This window comes from Urocampus carinirostris, chromosome 11 (genome assembly GCF_059441175.1).
Source record: "Urocampus carinirostris isolate Australia breed hairy pipefish chromosome 11, RoL_Ucar_1.0, whole genome shotgun sequence".
NCBI lineage: Eukaryota > Metazoa > Chordata > Actinopteri > Syngnathiformes > Syngnathidae > Urocampus > Urocampus carinirostris.
Window position 1 is genome coordinate 5,814,200 of NC_142359.1, and position 21,686 is coordinate 5,835,885.

At 38.6% G+C, this 21,686-nt stretch overlaps 1 protein-coding gene across 1 annotated transcript; it reads left to right on the plus strand.

The window, feature by feature from the left end:
- The first annotated feature begins 4,867 nt into the window (after positions 1-4,867).
- LOC148356281 (dopamine receptor D4-like) lies at positions 4,868-18,351 on the plus strand. The gene is made up of 5 exons (XM_088347387.1): positions 4,868-4,920; positions 7,967-8,193; positions 11,995-12,107; positions 15,188-15,735; positions 17,806-18,351. The coding sequence occupies exons 2-5, from the start codon at positions 7,975-7,977 to the stop codon at positions 18,024-18,026; spliced, it is 1,101 nt and encodes a 366-aa protein (XP_088203513.1). The 5' UTR covers positions 4,868-4,920; positions 7,967-7,974; the 3' UTR covers positions 18,027-18,351.
- Positions 18,352-21,686: the final 3,335 nt, after the last annotated feature.

The window sequence follows — 21,686 nt, forward strand, 5'->3', positions numbered from 1 at the left end:
TTTCTCTTTAATCTACTAGTCCGGCCCCCGACAGAATGTTTGTTCTATCGTGTGGCCCCCGAGTTCAAATGGGTTTGACACCCCTGTTAATAAGGCTACATCGAGTGTTTTATTGCATGATTTAGTGACCTCCAGTGGACGCATTAAAAACTGCAGGTCATTGACAAGAAGAAGTTCAGTTTTCGCGGGCCGGATTCAGTTGATGTGCGAGACTGATGCGGCCCACGGGCCCTAGTTTGGATTTTGCTGGTTAATAAAAAATGAGCGTTAAAAATGTACAAGACGAAAACATTTGAATAATATAGATTTTTAAAAACATGATTTATCAATTTTCGCAGATAGTGGGATTATTATATCACACTTAAACTAAATCAGCCTTTTAATCGTTAAAATAAATGGAGGAAATAAGTGAACATTCACTTCCTTCCTGTCACTCAGGTTGTTTGATATTCTGTGTACAGCGACCTCTGGTGTCCTGAAAGGTGTTTTGAAATAATATTACTATCAAGTCCAACATGAAACACAAAAGCCTTCCAGTGGCTAAAAAATAGAAATACAACCCGAGTTTTCTCACCATTTTCAAGTAACTTGAAAAATACCTAATCAACTACAACCACATTTTTGTCTGCAACCACATCTATTCAATTTCTTAATTGCTCGCTTATCCTCAGTCCCACAGGACATGAATAATAATTAATAAACATTCACTACTTGTTAAACACGACATTAAAACATAAGCATCTTCAAGGATTTCAAGCTCCCATACGAACCCTGCTGACATTTCATCTCTCTTGTCCTCAACTCTACGGTAAACACCATTCCAGGGTTGGGTAGGGTTACTTTAACTTGATTACTTTCAATGACTTTTGGATTACTCTAATACCAAATATGCTAAGAAAAGACAAAAGAAACTAAATAGGAATCAAATGACTCAATTTTGTGCAGGCTTGGGGAGTAACGGAACACATGGAAGGGCAAAAATGATGTTGGCAAGCTGTTTGGATTTATTCTCATTTTGTTTCCGTCGCATTTTATGTTCGTTTTGCCGGAGATCAAATAGATCAAAGCCAGGAGAGAAAGCTTACCACGTGTTGTGAGTCATCATTTTATTCCTATTTACTTTCTTTTGTCTTTTATTAGCATATTTGGTATTGGAGTCATCCAAAAGTAATTGAAAGTAATCTAGTTGAAGTAACCCTACCCAACCCTGGTCGCATTTTATGTTAGTTTTGCCGGAGATCAAAGAGATCAAAGCCAGGAGAGAAAGCTTACCGCGTGTTGTGAGTCATCATTCTATTCATATTTGGTTTATTTGGTCTTTTATTAGTATGTTTGGTATTGAAGTAATCCAAAAGTAATTGAAAGTAATCCAGTTAAAGTAACTCTACCCAACCCTGGTCGCATTTGATGTTAGTTTTGCCAGAGATCAAAGAGATCAAAGCCAGGAGAGAAAGCTTACCACGTGTTGTGAGTCATCATTTTATTCATATTTAGTTTCTTTTGTCTTTTATTAGCATATTTGGATTAGGAGTAATCCAAAAGTCTTTGAAAGTAATCCATTTAAAGTAACCCTACCCAACCCTGGTCGCATTTGATGTTAGTTTTGCCGGAGATCAAAGAGATCAAAGCCAGGAGAGAAAGCTTACCACGTGTTGTGAGTCATCATTTTATTCCTATTTACTTTTTTTTGTCTTTTATTAGCATATTTGGTATTGGAGTCATCCAAAAGTAATCCAGTTAAAGTAACCCTACCCAACCCTGCACCATTCCATTTGGATATGATTCCCGTTTGCCACTTGATGGTTGGAGCTAATTGGGCGCCTGGGAAGGCAGGACATTTCATAGGAGAAGACAAACCGGGATTCAGGTCATTCAGTAATGACGGTGTCAGTATAATTGCCAATTTGAGGCTGACGGGAGCTGTATTACGTAGACACTTTGTTAGCCATACCTATATTCAGGTTAGCAGGAGTGTAAAGCTGCAGGGAAAGAAAGATACACATTTTGTAGTACACTTGAACAAAACTGCAAACTGTTCCCAGAAAAAAAGGAAATAAAACCCACCAAATGACAAAAAAATGGGATGTGCTCCCTTTTCAAAGGCGACGATTGACTGAACAGGTAGACGAGATTGAGCAAGGCATCATCCCCATCGGCTGCAAATTCTGCAACGGGCGTTTTCTTCTGTTCCACGGCCGCTTCGTCAAAACAAAAAATGGTCCAAAAAAATGATGTACCGCCCTTCTTCGGCGCAAGCTTCGTTTCCTTCTCGTCTGTTGACTCTGGGACTATGTTTACAGAGTCCGCCATGACACTTAATGAGCTCGCACAGTGGGTGTGGCATAGTGTGGTGCTTGAAAACTTGGTCGGCGCTTTTAGATTTCGAACATTAACAATTGTGGTTGGCCAAAACTCCATCACTCACTACAAAACCTTAAAACCTTGGTGAGCAGGTAGGCGCCTTGCATGGCTGGTGCTGCTATCGTTTAGAGTGTGTTTGGAAATTTCCTGCTTCCGGACTCTCCCGAGCGTTATCAGGTCGCGCATTCGCATATCATTTTCCAAAGTAGACGCACAGAGAACACAAGAAAAATGGCAAAGTGGCTAGGAATCAAGCCAGAACCTCAGCCCCAAAAGAAATTCAAAAGAAGCTAACAAAATTGATGACGCTACAAAACGTAAACGTACATTAAAAGCATCTTGGAATGAGGAGTTCACGTGGCTTGTAGCAGGCAACGCAACGCAAACATAGCATGAATGAAGATGAGTAAATACAGGTACATATACATGCAATGAATGAAATAAGTAGATTTATAATGAACTTCATTTTAAAGTGTTGTTCTGTTATATATTCGGATTATCAATCCTTAATACTTTTTTGCGATGAGTCGTCTTATTGTGTTTCAAGGTGTGAAAAATGGGGCAGGCAACTTTATGGCTGGGCAGGCAACTTTTCAGAGTCGTCTGCCCTGATGTCCGCTAACTTTTTGTCATGAGTTTCAGACACTGCTCCGAGTATTAAAAACACTTCAGTGAATAAAAAAATGCTTTATATCCATATAAAAAATAAACTATCGTATGAACATGCATCTTTTTCAACATGGTCTGATGTGAAATTTGGATTACCAGAATTGAATTTACCCCTTTGTTCCGGTCCGGAGCCTTCACACTGAAACTCTGGTGTACTCGTGATCCCAAGAGCCAAGAAGAAATCGGCAAGTTCGAGAAAGTTCTCCATTTGGGCCCCGGTGCTGTGGAATGCATGACCCTGAGTTTCGACCTGGGAAGTGTTTAAATCTAGGATTACAACACACTTCTAATCTATAGAAATATGAAGACCCCGGGAAGCTGTCTTCTGGGCATTCTGTTCTGATCCATATTTCATGTTGCTGGTGTCTGCTTATTGTCTGTGCAGCCCTTTGAGACTCCTTGTGATGAAGGGCCAAACAAATAAACATGACTTTCGTTTTCATCGATATTCTCCCCTTTGTGTAAAAGTGGAATCACTAAAAAATATTAACAGCGTGATGCAGACAGCCCCTTATCCACAGTTTGGACACCATAGGTGTCGCTGACAGTTGTACTCAGAGCAGGAGCAAATATTTAACTTCAATCAGTTCGTGAAAATCAAATTAAATCAAGACGAGTTCATGAGTTGGGAAAGTTCATGTCAGAAACTCAACAACAAGCATAAATAGGCGCTGGATTTCATCCTTTACAGGTACTGGGAAAATTGAAAAATTGTCCTTGAGTGTGCTTGAAAAGTGCTTGAATTTGGCCATAAAATGGGTGTAAGAACCCTGTATGTGCGGTCCCTTCTCAAAGTTTCTTCATTTTCCTCATGTTGAGGTTTTTGAGTTTTTCATTGCCCTCAGGTAGGTTTTAGATCAGGGGATGGTGTCATAATAGTCTATGGTTTGCAATAATCTGTGGTCTGTGCAGCCCTTTGAGACTCCTTGTGATTAAGGGTGTCACAAATAAACATGACTTGACTCCTTTTGAGGTTTTTGAGTTTTTCCTTGCCTTGATGTAGGTTTTAGATCAGGGGATGTTGTCATAATAGTCTACGGTTTGCAATATTCTGTGGTCTGTGTAGCTCTTTGAGACCCCTGTGGTTAAGAGCTAAACAAATAAACATGTCTAGACTTGATTTATCCTGAGTTTTTTTAAGTTTTTCCTTGCCCTGGTGTAGGTTTTAGATCAGGGGATAGTGTCATAATAGTCTGTAGTTTGCCGTAATCTGTGGTCTGTGCAGCCCTTTGAGATTCCTTGTGATTAAGGGCGTCACAAATAAACATGACTTGACTCATCCTGAGGTTTTTGAGTTTTTCCTTGTCCTGATGTAGGTTTTAGATCAGGGGATGGTGTCATAATAGTCTTTAGTTTGCAATAATATGTGGTCTGTGCAGCCCTTTGAGACTCTTTGTGATTAAGAGCCAAACAAACATGTCTAGACTTGACTTATCCTGAGGTTTTTGCGTTTTCCCTTGCCCTCATGTAGGTTTTAGATCAGGGGATGGTGTCATAATAGTCTGTGGTTTGCAATAATCTGTGGTCTGTGCAGCCCTTTGAGACTTTCTTTGTGTTTAAGGACCAAACAAATAAACATGACTTGACTTGACTGTAAATCCCTCAAGAAAAACGAACATCTAGGAGGCGCTAAACGATACACACTGTCCCTTGAAGGTGACTCAAAGCAGCAACGTCTCTCGAACTGTCCTCATTGGACACTCGGGACAACTACGCAGTAGAGAAAACATGGACAGAAATTCAGCCAATCGGAGAGCCGCTTGCAGGAGTGATCAGCCATTCAGAGAGCTTCCCCAAGTCACCACAGAGCCACAAAAACAGGGTCCACTTGTTGTCAGCACAATCAAAAAGGAGCAGGAGCAAGGTTTTTAGGACCACTTTCGTGTCCAGGTAAGTTGAATTGAATGCACAATTTCTGGTCTTTTGTCTTTCTAAATCCCAGAATAGACTTTGGGGGTTTTTTGTATTTTAGATTGTTTTATTTTTATCATATCTATTCATCCATTTTTGACACCATTTATTCTCACCAGGGTCACCAAGTATTATATTTATGTTCAAAGAGATCAAAGCTAGGAGAGAAAGCTTACCATGTGTTGTGAGTCATACTTGTAGTCATTTTTAGTTTATTTTGTCTTTTATTAGCATATTTGGTATTGGAGTCATCCAAAAGTCATTGAAAGTAATCCAGTTAAAGTAACCCTACTCAACCCTGGTCGCATTTTATGTTAGTTTTGCCGGAGATCAAAGAGATCAAAGCCAGGAGAGAAAACTTACCACGTGTTGTGAGTCATCATTTTATTCATATTTAGATTTTTTTGTCTTTTATCAGCATATTTGGTATTGGAGTAATCCAAAAGTCATTGAAAGTAATCCAGTTAAAGTAACCCTACTCAACCCTGGTCGCATTTTATGTTAGTTTTGCCGGAGATCAAAGAGATCAAAGCCAGGAGAGAAAACTTACCACGTGTTGTGAGTCATCATTTTATTCATATTTAGATTTTTTTGTCTTTTATCAGCATATTTGGTATTGGAGTAATCCAAAAGTCATTGAAAGTAATCCAGTTAAAGTAACCCTACCCAACCCTGTACATATCAAACTTGGTATCATGAGTACTTTTAATGCAATTTGATATATACATATTTTTCACTACACTAGTTTTAAGCAAAAAATTTTAGGATTGTGAAGTTTTTGTGTACCCCGTTTGAATGAATAATGCACTGGAGAGTATTTGGAACATTCTCGACCAAAACCGAAAAGTGTATCTATGTCATGAACCAGAACAAGATCAGGACCCAAATGCGTGACGTTTCTCACACAAGCTGTTATTTTACGGAAAATGGGGAGTCATGCACGTTAGGCAGCGGTCCGGCGTGGAAAGACAGGAAGACAGACTGACAAAACGGGATAGACAGGACTGGGTTCAAATACTGACCGGTTCGATACCAATTGCCCGAGAAGATATCGGACAGATGGGGTCGATACCGTACAGGACGGGACAGGCAGTAATGATAATTAAACAGGATATCGAAATAAAATAGGACAAACTACCGGTACACGGGAACGAAAACTGGAGATAATAAAAAACGGGACAAAAATAGACGGGAATGAAACTGGAAATCGATATTTAACAGGACATAAATAAACGGGAACAATACTGGACTGGAAATACCAACAGGAAAACAGGACCGAGTCAGAACCCACATCTTGCGGGGTAAGAGGTTCGTTGATGAACTGTCAAGGAAAAATCTAAATAAAAGGAAAGCCAATCTGTCAATGAGCCGCAGCTGGCGCCACACGGGCGGGGCCAATTGGGCGCCACGGCATCGTGACAATCTAGTTGATGAATTGTATTCAAACGCAATGGTATTTCCTGTCCAGTATTGTTCCCCTTTATTTTTGTCCTGTTTAATATCGATTACCAGTTTCGTTCCCGTCTATTTTTTGTCCTGTTTACAATGAGTTCAAATTCAAGAATATTGGTAAACAAAAATGATGACGGATAATTAGCTTATTTTAGTCCCGCCCCCCTTGAAAATCCAAATGTATATATAAAAATAATATATAGGCTAATTGAACTCAATACAATTGAACAGTGAAATAAATGTAGTGTTTTCTTAACAAAAATTATTGAACATAACTCATTAATAAATCAGTTTCTGTCATAGAAAATAATTTTTAAATAATATATTTTTGATTCTAGAAAATGTCATCTTTACTCGTTTGTGTTATTTTTCTATTTAACCTAATTTATCAGTAGGCCTACTTACACTGGAGGGGGAGAGGAGAGGGATTTCACGCTTGTGCTCACAGTTAAATTGTATTCTAGGATGTAAATGGTGGTAAGAAAAGTAAGTAAGCAGGGTTGGGTTACTTTAACTGGATTACTTTCAATGACTTTTGGATGACTCCAATACCAAATATGCTCATAAAAGACAAAAGAAAGTAAATATGAATCAAATGATGACTCACAACCCGTGGTAAGCTTTCTCTCCTGGCTTTGATCTCTTTGATCCCCGGCAAAACTAACATAAAATGCGACCAGGGTTGGGTAGGGTTACTTTAACTGGATTACTTTCAATGACTTTTGGATTACTCCAATACCAAATATGCTAATAAAAGACGAAAGAAACTAAATATGAATAAAATGATGACTCGCAACACGTGGTAAGCTTTCTCGCCTGGCTTTGATCTCTTTGATCCCCGGCAAAACTAACATAAAATGCGACCAGGGTTGGGTAGGGTTACTTTAACTGGATTACTTTCAATGACTTTTGGATTACTCCAATACCAAATATGCTAATAAAAGACAAAAGAAACTAAATATGAATAAAATGATGACTCACACCACGTGGTAAGCTTTCTCTCCTGGCTTTGATCTCTTTGATCTCCGGCAAAACGAACATAAAATGCGACAGAAACAAAATGAAAATAAATCCAGCTTGCCAACATCATTTTTGCCGTTCCATGTCTTCCGTTACTCCCCAAGCCTGCACAAAATGGAGTCATTTGATTCATATTTAGTTTCTATTGTCTTTTATTAGCATATTTGGTATTGGAGTCATCCAAAAGTAATTGAAAGTAATCCAGTTAAAGTAACCCTACCCAACCCTGTAAGTAAGTAAGGAAAGGACTGTTTCAAACCTCAAAAAAGATGAGAAAATGTCGAGTTTATTTGGGCAAGAATTCCACAGAGGCTGCAATGATCATTTCAACCAGAAGATGGCGCCAGCACGTAGACTATTTGAAGATACACTAATTTTGATATTTCATTTAAATGTGGAATTATCCTTTTATTCGTTTGTTCCTAACTCGCCTTTTAATGTGAGTTACATAAAGCCATTCATTTCGGAATCCAGACCCCGCCAGAACGTTTTTGTTCCTAGCATTTGGCCCCTGAACTCAGATTTCACACCCGTGCTATAAACTGACTTCCAGACCGCAAGATGGCCGATACCGAGAGCCCCTTGAGGAGGTACAACTTTGCGGCCCTGATCCTTGGAGTTTTTCTCATCCTGCTGGTGGTTTTGGGCAACTCCTTGGTGTGTTTGAGCGTATTGCGCGAGCGCTCCCTGCAGACCACCACCAATTACTTCATCATTAGCATGTCGGTCGCAGATCTGCTTCTGGGATTGCTGGTGCTGCCGCTCTTCGTCTACTCCCAGGTCAGTTTTCATCTTCGGACACGTTACTAAAGTCTATTTTCATAGTCGACTCGTCACAAACCTGATGAGCTAAACAGGAAGAAGCTTTCTATCGCCAACAAACCTGGACCTCAGCTCAACTTGGTCAGGACCCAAATGCGGGTTTATGGAGCTTCCTAGTGCCTTTTAATAAATGTTCAATTATAGAAAAACACATATGGTTTCTGTAGGAGAGAACCGCAATGTACCGTATTTTCCGCACTATAAGGCGCACCTAAAAGTCTTAATTTTTTTCAAAAGCTGACCATGCGCCTTATAATACAGTGCGCCTTATATATGGATCAATATTAAGTCGCAAAGTCTTGCAACTAAGGCAAGCAGTCGGTGACTCGATTTTCCCCTGAACGCCAAGTAGTCCGCGGTGTATGCTGGGATTTATTTACCGGTGTTTCGTTGGCTAACCAATGTGTCAATCATCATTTGAATCGATCACTATTGGCTAAAGTTATTTGGAGGTCAAGGGGCGGATCCTTTTTATCATTTACAGGCTGGCATAGGTTAAGCTGTAAAACAAAGCCTGCAATTGGCCGAAAAAGATGTGTCAATCATCAGTTGAATCGATCACTATTGACTAAAGTTATTTGGAGGTCAAGAGGCGGATCCTTTTTATCATTTACAGGCTGGCATTGGCTGAAGCGGCAAAACAAAGCCTGCAATTGGCCGAAAAAGATGAATGCGTATAGCACATGGTTGACGGCATACAGAAAGCATTTTTTTACTATTCTGTATTTGTAAATATTTTATTCTCCTGGATTTACTACACTCACGGATATAAGAGGGCCATGGTTGCACATTATTATTGAACACAACGACTTCGGTGAGCTACTCCGGCTATATATTTTCCCTGTATCTTGTTTCAGACTGAACTCGATGTTTCTGTGATAAGCGGTGCAGATAATGGATGGAATGGAGTGTCTATTTTTAAATCAAACTCAATTCCAAGTGTTCTTTGTCATATGCACAGTAAAGTTGCGAGCGAAAATAGAAACTAAGGAATGGTTGGCATTTCTTGAATCCCAAGACTTTAACCTTTCTGAATGATGGAACGATGCATTTGAGTGACATCGTACGGACACCGCATCCGCACGTGTTCTCGACACGTATTTGCTTCTTTGCAAGCTTTGGGAATGTTAAGGGGGTAATACGTTGGACTGAACTATCTGACTGTTTTGTCGACGTTCCCATTGTAGCGCCTTATAATCCGGTGCGCCTTATGTATGTCAAATATAGAACCAAAAACTATTTTTTCGGGGTGCGCCCTATAACCCAGGGCGCCTTATAGTGCGGAAAATACGGTAAATGCAGTTTTTTATAATGTCCACATGATGGCGGAAAAGTAAAGTAATAAAGTAATAAAGTAATATCTCATTCTGAAGAAATGGTTTTAGATTCTGCATTTTTAGTCTTTGTACGAATTCGCTGTATGTTCAATAAAAAATGTGTATTTTTCGTACCCCAAAATTTAGAATCTAAATAATACTTGAGGCTGTAAACTGGGATTGTAAACAAATCATAAAAAAAAATAATCAGATAACTTAAATGATTTCTATTTCACGGGTTTTGCCTATTCCAGAACATTTTTGCAACACGGCGGCACAGTGGTTAGCGCATGTGCGGCACAGTTCATGTCGTGGGAACCTCCTGCGTGGGTTCAAATCCAGCTCCGGACTTCCTTTGCGGAGTTTGTATGTTCTCCCCGTGCTTGCGTGGGTTTCCTCCGGGCATTCCGGTTTCCTCCCACATTCCAAAAACATGCTTTTCAGAATTGTCCGGTCCAAATTGTCCCTAGGTGTGAATGAGCGAGTGAGTTGTCTGTCCCCGTGTGCCCTGCGATTGGCTGGCAACCAGTTCAGGGTGTCCCCTGCCCACTGCCCGATGATTGCTGGGATGGGCTCCAGCACCCCCGCGACCCTACCGAGGATAAGCGGTGTAGCTAATGAGATGAAACTCAAGAGATGATTTATTGATATATTCCAAAGCACAAAGAAGTATATGAACTACAGAGACTCAAAGTACAGTGCGTCATATTTCTCCACGATACTTGTATAGTATGGTGCAGGTGAAAATGAATGCCAAAGAGCACAAGAAAGAATATAAACTACAGAGACTCAAAACAAAAGATTCATTTCCCTCCCATCTTTGCAAAACAGAGTGCAGCCCGAAGGCAACACATGTCGTAACACTTCTTTGCGAAGAAAGTAAAAAGAAAAAGGAAGAAAGAAGAGTGAAAAAAAGGAAATTAAACAGAAAAAAAACCAAAAGGGAACAAAGAAATGCAATAAAAAAATGAGAACAAATGAAAAACAAATAAGAAACAAGAAAAAATAAGAAAAAAAATACTTTAAATGAACAAAAATGATTTTACAGTCGGACCATTTTTGTTTGTCACTTTGTACCTGCTTTCTGTTGTTAACCGCAATCCCTCCAAATGGAAATCAAAACAGAAAAAAACAAAAAGGGAACAAAAATATACAATACAAAACAAGAACAAATGAAAAACAAATAAGAAACAAGAGAAAAATAACAAAAATAATACTTTAAATGAACAAAAATGATCTCACAGTGGAACCATTTTTGTTTATCACTTTGTACCTGCTTTCTGTTATTAAATGCAATCCCTCCAAATGGAAATTAAAACAGAAAAAACAAAAAGGGAACAAAGAAATAAAATAAAAAAATAAGAACAAATGAAAAACAAATAAGAAACCAGAAAAAATAACAAAAATAATACTTTAAATGAACAAAAATGATCTCACGGTGGAACCATTTTTGTTTGTCACTTTGTACCTGCTTCCTGTTATTAAATGCAATCCCTCCGAATGGAAATTAAAACAGGAAAAAAAGAAAAGGGAACAAAGAAATACTAGAAAAATTAGAACAAATTAAAAAAAGAAAAAAGAAACCCCCCAAAAAATTATGATAATAAATTAAATGAACACAAACTATTTTACATTGGAACCATTTTTGTTTATCACTTTGTACCTGCTTTCTGTTATCAAACGCAATCCCTTCGAATGGAAATTAAAACAGAAAAAAAGGAAAAGGGAACAAAGAAATAAAATAAAAAAATAAGAACAAATGAAAAACAAATAAGAAACCAGAAAAAATAACAAAAATAATACTTTAAATGAACAAAAATGATCTCAAGGTGGAACCATTTTTGTTTATCACTTTGTACCTGCTTTCTGTTATTAAATGCAATCCCTCCAAATGGAAATTAAAACAGAAAAAGAAAAGGGAACAAAGAAATACTAGAACAATTAGAACAAATTAAAAAAAAAGAAACCCCCCCAAAAATTATGATATTAAATTAAATGAACAAAAATTATTTTACAGTGGAACCATTTTTGTTTGTCACTTTGTACCTGCTTTCTGTTATTAAACGACTCAAGGTACTTCTCATTTTTCTGCGAAGCCTTGTGCAAAGAAAGGAAAAAGAAGGAATAAAGAAAATGTCAAAAAAGGAAAATAGAAAACAGAGGAAAAATAAGGAAAATGTAAAACCGAAAAATAGCAACAAAAAAAGGAAAAGACAATTTCCAAAAGAAGAAAAAGAGAAACACGAAGATCAAAGCAAGAAAAAAAAAAGAAAATAAAGGTGACTTTCAACAGAGATCATATTCATGTAGCGATGCGTCACTCTGTTGGAAAAACGTAACGTAAGCAGTCGACAATAAAATTCATCGTCGACTACTTCTATCGTCCATTCTTGTCAACGACCTCGATTCATTGTTGCAGCCCTAACCAGTTCTCATCTTTCAGTTTTTGGGGGGCATTTGGACGCTGGGGATGTTCCTGTGCGATGCACTCATGACAATGGACGTCATGTTGTGCACGGCTTCCATCCTCAACCTCTGCGCCATCAGTGTGGACAGGTAAGAATTCGGCTCGAAACACAGGTGACCAAACTATGGCCTGCGGGATATTTGCGGCCTGACCGCCATCTTTAGCAACCTGTTACACAGAGACCCCTCTCTGCTTCGCGTTTAGGCGTTTTTGTGACAACGCTAGATCTTAAAACGCTGCGGGGAAAACGATTTTGTGGTTTTTACCACTAGGGGGCACTGAATAGCACACATTGCATTTTGAAACAGTGCTTCTGAATTATTTTCTTTCATGTTTTTTAAGTCGTGCTCTCTCAGTTCTTCATATATTGTCAACAGGGTTGGGTAGGGTTACTTTAACTGGATTACTTTCAATGACTTTTGTATTACTCCAATACCAAATATGCTGATAAAAGATAAAAGAAACTAAATATGAATCAAATGATGACTCACAACACGTGGTAAGCTTTCTTTCCTGGCTTTGATCTCTTTGATCTCCGGCAAAACGAACATCAAATGCGACCAGGGTTGGGTAGGGTTACTTTAACTGGATTACGTTCAATGACTTTTGTATTACTCCAATACCAAATATGCTGATAAAAGACAAAAGAAACTAAATATGAATCAAATGATGACTCACAACACGTGGTAAGCTTTCTCTCCTGGTTTTGATCTCTTTGATCTCCGGCAAAATGAACATAAAATGCGACCAGGGTTGGGTAGGGTTACTTTAACTGGATTACTTTCAATTACTTTTGGATGACTCCAATACCAAATATGCTCATAAAAGACAAAATAAACTAAATATGAATAAAATGATGACTCACAACACGTGGTAAGCTTTCTCTGCTGGCTTTGATCTCTTTGATCTCCGGCAAAACGAACATAATATGCGACCGGGGTTGGGTAGGGTTACTTTAACTGGATTACTTTCAATGACTTTTGGATGACTCCAATACCAAATATGCTGATAAAAGACAAAAGAAACTAAATATGAATCAAATGATGACTCACAACACGTGGTAAGCTTTCTTTCCTGGCTTTGATCTCTTTGATCTCCGGCAAAACGAACATCAAATGCGACCAGGGTTGGGTAGGGTTACTTTAACTGGATTACGTTCAATGACTTTTGTATTACTCCAATACCAAATATGCTGATAAAAGACAAAAGAAACTAAATATGAATCAAATGATGACTCACAACACGTGGTAAGCTTTCTCTCCTGGTTTTGATCTCTTTGATCTCCGGCAAAATGAACATAAAATGCGACCAGGGTTGGGTAGGGTTACTTTAACTGGATTACTTTCAATTACTTTTGGATGACTCCAATACCAAATATGCTCATAAAAGACAAAATAAACTAAATATGAATAAAATGATGACTCACAACACGTGGTAAGCTTTCTCTGCTGGCTTTGATCTCTTTGATCTCCGGCAAAACGAACATAATATGCGACCGGGGTTGGGTAGGGTTACTTTAACTGGATTACTTTCAATGACTTTTGGATGACTCCAATACCAAATATGCTCATAAAAGACAAAAGAAACGAAATATGAATCAAATGATGACTCACAACACGTGGTAAGCTTTCTCCCCTGGCTTTGATCTCTTTGATCTCCGGCAAAACAAACATAAAATGCGACAGAAACAAAATGAAAATAAATCCAGACAGCTTGCCAACATCAGCCTGCACAAAATTTAGTAAACATTTATTAGCATATTTGGTATTGGAGTAATCCAAAAGTAACTGAAAGTAATCACGTTAAAGTAACCCTATCCAACCCTGATTGTCAACTATCTTTCACCAAACGCTTTATGGGCCCGTGTGGTCGATGTGAAGCAATCCCTGGAGACAGTGACTCATAAATACCCCAATTCATTGCCCGTACGACAATCATCTCCTAAAGTAATGTTCAAAGGATTCCTTTTTTTTAATTGGTTCCAGATAATGAAAGTTATTATGCCCCGTCTGTGTCATTTCTCGCCTGTGATTGGTCCGTTGCCACACGTGGATGCCTGTGAGGTATGATTGTGGGAAGTTGCCGCCTCTTTGTGGGTGATTTGGAGAACCACTTTGATTCCATTTTTATTTGATATTGGTAACTGTAACTTAAATGGCGCTTGTCAAATGGGGGCGGGGGCGCCCCCATGGTAATAGCAGGGTTGAAGAAATGGGAAAGAATCAATTGGAGTCATCCTCAAAGTCCTGTTGTGTGTCATAGGTGCATTGCGTGCAGGGTTGGGTAGGGTTACTTTAACTTGATTTCTTTCGATTACTTTTGGATTACTCCAATACCAAATATGCTAATAAAAGACAAAATAAACTAAGTATGAATAAAATTACTAAATTTTGTGCAGGCTTGGGGAGTAACGGAATACATGGAACGGCAAAAATGATGTTGGCAAGCTGTTTGGATTTATTCTCATTTTGTTTCTGTCGCATTTTTATGTTAGTTTTGCTGGAGATCAAAGAGATCAAAGCCAGGAGAGAAAACTTACCACGTGTTGTGAGTCATCATTTTATTCATATTTAGTTTATTTTGTCTTTTATTAGCATATTTGGTATTGGAGTCATCCAAAAGTAATTGAAAGTAATCAAGTTAAAGTAATCCTACCCAACCCTGGTCGCATTGTATGTTAGTTTTGCCGGAGATCAAAGAGATCAAAGCCAGGAGAGAAAGCTTACCACGTGTTGTGAGTCATCATTGTATTCATATCTAGTTTCTTTTGTCTTTTATTAGCATATTGGTTTTGGAGTAATCCAAAAGTCATTGAAAGTAATCCAGTTAAAGTAACCCTACCCAACCAAGGTCGCATTTTATGTTAGTTTTGCCGGAGATCAAAAAGATCAAAGCCAGGAGAAAAAGCTTACCACGTGTTGTGAGTCATCATTTTATTCATATTTAGTTTCTTTTGTCTTTTATTAGCATGATTGGTATTGGAGTAATCCAAAAGTCATTGAAAGTAATCCAGTTAAAGTAATCCTACCCAACCCTGATTGTAGGAAGTTGCTGCCTCTTTGTGGGTGATCATTTAATAGCGCTTGTCAAACGGGGGCGGGGGCGCCCCCATGGTAATAGGAGGGTCAAAGAAATGTAGTCATCCTTAAAGTCCTGTTGTGTGTCGTAGGTGCATTGCAGTTCTGGTTCCCCTGAAGTACAACCAGAACCATTTTAGTAGCAGGCAGCTGGGCCTCATCGCGGGCACCTGGATCCTGTCCCTGGGCGTGGCCAGTCCAGTCATCTTCGGGATGAACCGAGTGGCGGATCGAGATCCGAGCGTCTGCAAATTGGAGGACGACGGTTTTGTGGTGTATTCGTCCATTTGCTCCTTTTTCGTCCCGTGTCCCGTCACGGTCCTGCTCTATATTTGGATGTTTCGGGGTCTTCGCCGAAGGACCGGCCGCCCCGCGTCCGGAGATCGAGGTCACAAACGTTTTTTCCACGCCAAGTCCTGCCACGCCAAGTCCTCCATGGATCCGGATCAAGTCGCAAAAGATGGAGCCGATGAGCCAAGTCCTACCTCCTCCGGCATCTACAGCTTGAGCAGCAAGATGCCAGAAAAGATGGAGCGCTCGGATGGGCGGCGCGATAAACAATTGAAGCCACCTAAGATGAGAAGCAGCGGGATCAGTCGGAGGGAACGCAAGGCCATGAGAGTTCTCCCTGTTGTTGTGGGTGAGTTTCCGAGAACTGCGCCTGGGTCCGCCTTCAAAAATATATTCATATACCGGCTACATATATATTATTCATTGTTTTTCAAACCGAACGAAAATTAAAATTTTTATTGCACTTTTGTTACAATGCATTATTCTTCGTCATTGTATTATTATTCTTTTTTTCGTTTAAAGTATCTATATGACATGTTTTGCCCCCTGGAGTGCCATGTCCAATCTCATTGCGTCCGACGTGACACAACGTTGATATCAATGACAATGAAGAGAATTCTAATTCCAAATCATGGCAAGTGTGGCCAGTTGAAAATTCCAAATTCTGACCCGAGTCCACTTTAAAGATACAGTGCGTAATATTTCACCACGATACTTGTATAGTATGGTGCAGGTGAAAATGAATGCCAAAAAGCACAGGAAAAAATATAAACTACAGAGACTCAAAACAAAACATTCATTTCCCTCACATCTTTGCAAAACAGAGTGCAGCCCGAAGGCAACACGTGTCGTAACACCTAGCTTCTTTGCGAAGAAAGTCAAAAGAAAAAGGAAAAAAGAAGAGTGAAAAAGGGAAATTAAAACAGAAAAAAACAAAAAGGGAACAAAGAAATGAAATAAAAAAAAATGAGAACAAATGAAAAACAAATAATAACCAAGAAAAAATAATAAAAGTAATACTTTAAGTGAACAAAAATGATCTTACAGTGGGACCATTTTTGTTTGTCACTTTGTACCTGCTTTCTGTTATTAAACGCAATCCCTCCAAATGGAAATTAAAACAGAAAAAACAAAAAGGCAACAAAGAAATACAAGAAAAATTAGGACAAATTAAAAAAAAAGAAACCAAAAATAAATAAATAAATAAATTAAATGAACAAAAATTATCTTACAGTGGAACCATTTTTGTTTGTCACGTTGTACCTGCTTTCTGTTGTAAACGCAATCCCTCCAAATGGAAATTAAAACAGAAGAAAAAGAAAAGGGAACAAAGAAATACTAGAAAAAAATAAAAACAAATTAAAAACCAAAAAGAATCAAGAAAAACAACAACAAAAATAGTACTTGAAATGAACAAAAATGATCTCACAGTGGAACCATTTTTGTTTATCACTTTGTACCTGCTTTCTGTTATCAAACGCAATCCCTCCGAATGGAAATTAAAACAGAAAAAAAGAAAAGGGAACAAAGAAATACTAGAAAAATTAGAACACATTAAAAAAAGAAAAAAGGAACCCCCCAAAAAATTATGATTATAAATTAAATGAACAAAAACTATTTTACAGTGGAACCATTTTTGTCTATCACTTTGTACCTGCTTTCTGTTATCAAACGAAATCCCCCCAAATGGAAATTAAAACAGAAAAAAAGAAAAGGGAACTAAGAAATACAAGAAAAAAAAAAGAAAAAATTAACAAAAAAAGAATCAAGAAAAAAATAACAAAAATTATACTTTAAATGAACAAAAATGATCTCACAGTGGAACCAATTTTTTTTGTTTGTCACTTTGGACCTGCTGCCTGTTATTAAACGTAATCCCTCCAAATGGAAATTAAAACAGAAAAAAAGAAAAGGGAACAAAGAAATACAAGAAAAATGAGAACAAATTAAAAAAAAAAAACAACAAAAAAATAAAATAATGATAAATTCAATGAACAAAAATCATCTTACAGTGGAACCATTTTTGTTTGTCACTTTGTACCTGCTTTCTGTTATTAAACGCAATCCCTCCAAATGGAAATTAAAACAGAAAAAAAACAAAGGGAACAAAGAAATACAAGAAAAAAATAAGAACAGATTAAAAACAAAAAAGAAACAAGAAAAAAATAACAAAAATAATACTTTAAATGAACAAAAATGATCTCACAGTGGAACCACTTTTGTTTGTCACTTTGTACCTGCTTCCTATCATTAAACGCAATCCCTCCAGTTCCTTGCTTCCCAAAATGGGTCTGTTATCCTCCAAAAACTCAACATTAGGGATCCCTTTAACGCTTTTGGGAGGTCGGGAAAGGACCAATTCAATCCTGGAAGAGGTAGAGCCACCCTCCCTGAAGTTTGCGTTCTGTCCCCCCTCCAGGAGCGTTCCTGGCCTGCTGGACCCCGTTTTTTGTGGTCCACGTGAGCCGAGCGTTTTGCACCCGGATCCCGGCGAGCCCGGACCTGATCTCGGCCGTGACCTGGCTGGGCTACCTCAACAGCGCCGCCAACCCGGTCATCTACACGGTTTTCAACCCCGAGTTCCGAAACGTCTTCGGCAAAATCCTGTCCCGCGGGACGCCGGCGTCCTGCCGCTCCTAACGCCGAAGGATTCACGCTTGAGTGCGTTCAGCGGGTGACTTTTTTTCCCGGCGCGATGCTTTTAAGACGCCGCCTGCTCTCGGAAGCGGGGCGATTTCGTGGAGCCGCGAATAAATGGGACGTGTTCGATTTCCCCGTATTTGTGTACGCCGTAAAACCGGTTGCAGACCACAACGTGAAGATTGCTAATACGGTGGCACCTCTACTTTTATTCTGGGAGTATCTTTGTATCCTGAACAATGTTCCCTCTAAACTGCGCACATTCTCAGCGCACAAGAAAATCTAGCCAGCGCACAAAAATCAGGGCTCGAAATTGCTAATTAAGAAGCGACTTAAGTCAAAGTTACAGTGCATGAAGGTAAAAATACATGGGTTCCCCCGACGCTGTTTTCTAAATGGGGTCTTTTGAAGTCAAGGTCGAAGTAGAACGAAGTCGAGTAAAGTCGGTAGAGTTTTTCGAGAACCGGCTTCTTCGGCTCGGCTCACTAAAGAGAACCGGCTCTTTCGGGTCCCAAACGGCTCTTCAGGTTGTTTTTGCTTCTTTAATCCCTACACGACCAAATATTATGTAAAATTGTGCACAAAATGACTTAAAGGAAGGGGTGGTATAACAAAAAAGAAAAAAATACCAAAATGAAAAAGTAGTGAAAAGCTGAGAAAAAAGAAAGAAAAGGAAGAGAAAAAAGGAGAAATTCAGAAAAAGCCAGAAAAAAAGAAAAGAAAGAAACAAAGTAAAAAAAATTAAATAGAGAACAAAAAGACAAAAGCTACAAAAAAAAATAAACACAATGAGATTTTTTTAAAGGAATTAAAAAAACGGGGAAAAAGAAGAAAAAGTTTGTGTTGCATTCAAATAATTTCCAATTATACCAAGTCAATCTTGTTGCCAACATTGTACTTCCACAAAAAAATGTGATTAAATACAGTTCTGAATCGTGCAACCGACTTAATAAGCCCCCAAAAATGTTAGTATTATGCGACTAAAGATACCAGGAAAAAAAAGATAGAATTGTTGTAAAAACAAATGACGTTTGTAGGCCGTACAACCTTTGCAATCGTACATGAGTCAATTCATCCAAAAGAGAAAAATAATTTTGCATTGCCGGAAACTCAGCAAAATGTAACGTGATGTCAAGTTTTGGACATAAATTAATGACTCAGTTGCCACACTTGGGATTGCCGTTGCTCACTGTTGTTTCAAGCGTTGCTCACTGACTTTGTGTGAACGCTCAGACCCGTAAGGAAAATTACAGGGAACATTGAACCTGAAACATTTGTAAGTAGAGTCGCCTTTTGAATGCTAATGCGCTAATCCGTTCCAAGCCCTGCAAAAGTATGATCTTTTTTACATAATAGATAAAAGAACATCAGAAAATAAAACAAAAACATATTAAAATGAGATGATCGCACAATAAACATTAAAAAAAAGCACAAAAAAATGTATTCACCTTTTAATATTAGCTGGGGATACGAAGAGCATGCTGATATTCACGCGTGCAAAGCGGGTTGTCAGGTAGAACTATGGGAGTGGTGAACAGCAACGCATACTGTATTTTTGATTTTGCATCCTGAAACACCTTTGTAAATAGAGAATATTTTCCCATTCAGGTTCTTTGTAACCTGAAACATTTGTAAGTAGAGTCGCCTTTTGAATGTAAATGCGCCAATCCGTTTCAAGCCCCTGCAGAAGTATGATATATTTTGGGGGATAAATCATAAAAAAAAATCATCCAAAACAAAAACATGTCAAAATGAGGTGACCATATAATAAACATAAAAGGCACCAAAAATAGTTTAACCTTTTAATATTAGTTGGGGATACGAAGAGCATGCTGAGATTCACGCGTACAAAGCAGGTCGTCAGGGAGAACTATGGGAGCGGTGAACGTTAGCACGTACTGAATTTTTGACTTTGTATCCTGAAACACCTTTGTAAATAGAGAATATTTCCCCATTCAGGTTCTTTGTAACCTGAAACATTTGTAAGTAGAGTCGCCTTTTGAATGTAAATGCGCTAATCGGTTTCAAGCCCCTGCAGAAGTATGATATATTTTGGGGAATAAATCATAAAAAAGCATCAGTACATAAAACAAAAACATGTTAAAATGAGATGACCACATAATAAATGGCACCAAAAAATAATTCACCTTTTAATATTAGCTGGAGAAACGAAGAGCATGCTGAGATTCACGCGTACAAAGCGGGTTGTCAGGTAGAACTATGGGAGCGGTGAACAGCAGCCATTAATGGTATTTTTGATCTTTTTATCCTGAAACACCTTTGTGAATAGAGAATATTTCCCCATTCAGGTTCTTTGTAACCTGAAAAATTTGTAAGTAGAGTCGCCTTTTGAATGGAAATGCGCTAATCGGTTTCAAGCCCCTGCAGAAGTATGATCATTTTTTTGGGGCGCATTTTCAATTTCTGGCTAAATAGGAGTTTTTAGGGCGCCTTATAGTCCAGAAATACGGTACATACTAGTATCGCATGACAATAAGAACTGACAGTCTGACAACTTTGTTGCAAATGAAACTAAATTGTGACACTCAGTGAGTTAAACCATCTCCATAATGGGTGAATTCTGCGAATTTTACCCAAAGTAAGCAATGCTAAATTTGTGAAAGAATTGTCTTGTTTATTTGGTGAATCAAATATACTTCTTTACACCAACGATCGTGGTTTTTATTCTACGTCGTCTGTCTTGCTGTGAGTAAATAGGTGCAGCTTTGTGTTTGTAAGGTTTATTATCGCTTAATAAGGAGGAGGATTCGCAATTATTAATAAGGGGTGCCATTGGCTGAGGCTGACTGTCAAGAACCGGAACAGGATCAGGACCCAAACGCGTGGCGTTCTCACACAAGCCTTTTATTTTACAGGAAATGGGGAGTCATGCACGTTAGGTGGTCTGGCGTGGAAAGAGAGGAAGCCAGAGGCTGACAAGATTGATACCAGTTGCCTGAATAGATATCGGACAGATAGGATTGATATCAAAACAGGATAACGAAATCAAACAGGACAAACAAGACGGGAACGAAAACTGGATTACTTTCAATTACTTTTGGATTACTCCAATACCAAATATGCTAATAAAAGACAAAAGAAACTAAATATGAATAAAATGACTAAATTTTGTGCAGGCTCGGGGAGTAACGGAACACATGGAACGGCAAAAATGATGTTGGATTCATTTTCATTTTGTTCCTGTCGCATTTTATGTTAGTTTTGCCGGAGATCAAAGAGATCAAAGCCAGGGGAGAAAGCTTACCACGTGTTGTGAGTCATCATTTTTTTCATATTTGGTTTCTTTTGTCTTTTATTAGCATATTTGGTATTGGAGTCATCCAAAAGTCATTGAAAGTAATCCAGTTAAAGTAACCCTACCCAACCCTGATAACAAACGGACAAAAAAAGACGGGAACGAAACTGGAGACCGATATTAAACAGGACAAAATAGACAGGAACAATACCGGACAGGAAACCCCAACAGGAAACCGGACAGAGTCAAAACCCACGTCTAGTGGGGCAGAGGTTCGTTGACGGACTGACAAAGGGAGAGTGAGAACGCTGAGCTTAAAAAGACGGAAAGCCAATCTGTCAATGAGCCTCAGCTGGCGCCACATGGGCGGGGCCAATTGGGCGCCATGGCAACCGTGACCCTGA

Excerpts from the sequence above, each read along its gene's own strand:
- LOC148356281 (XM_088347387.1), top strand. The coding sequence starts at position 7,975 with ATGGCCGATACCGAGAGCCCCTTGAGGAGGTACAACTTTGCGGCCCTG. Across the intron at positions 8,194-11,994 it reads CGCTCTTCGTCTACTCCCAG|TTTTTGGGGGGCATTTGGAC; the intron begins GTCAGTTTTCAT and ends CTCATCTTTCAG. Across the intron at positions 12,108-15,187 it reads TGCGCCATCAGTGTGGACAG|GTGCATTGCAGTTCTGGTTC; the intron begins GTAAGAATTCGG and ends TGTGTGTCGTAG.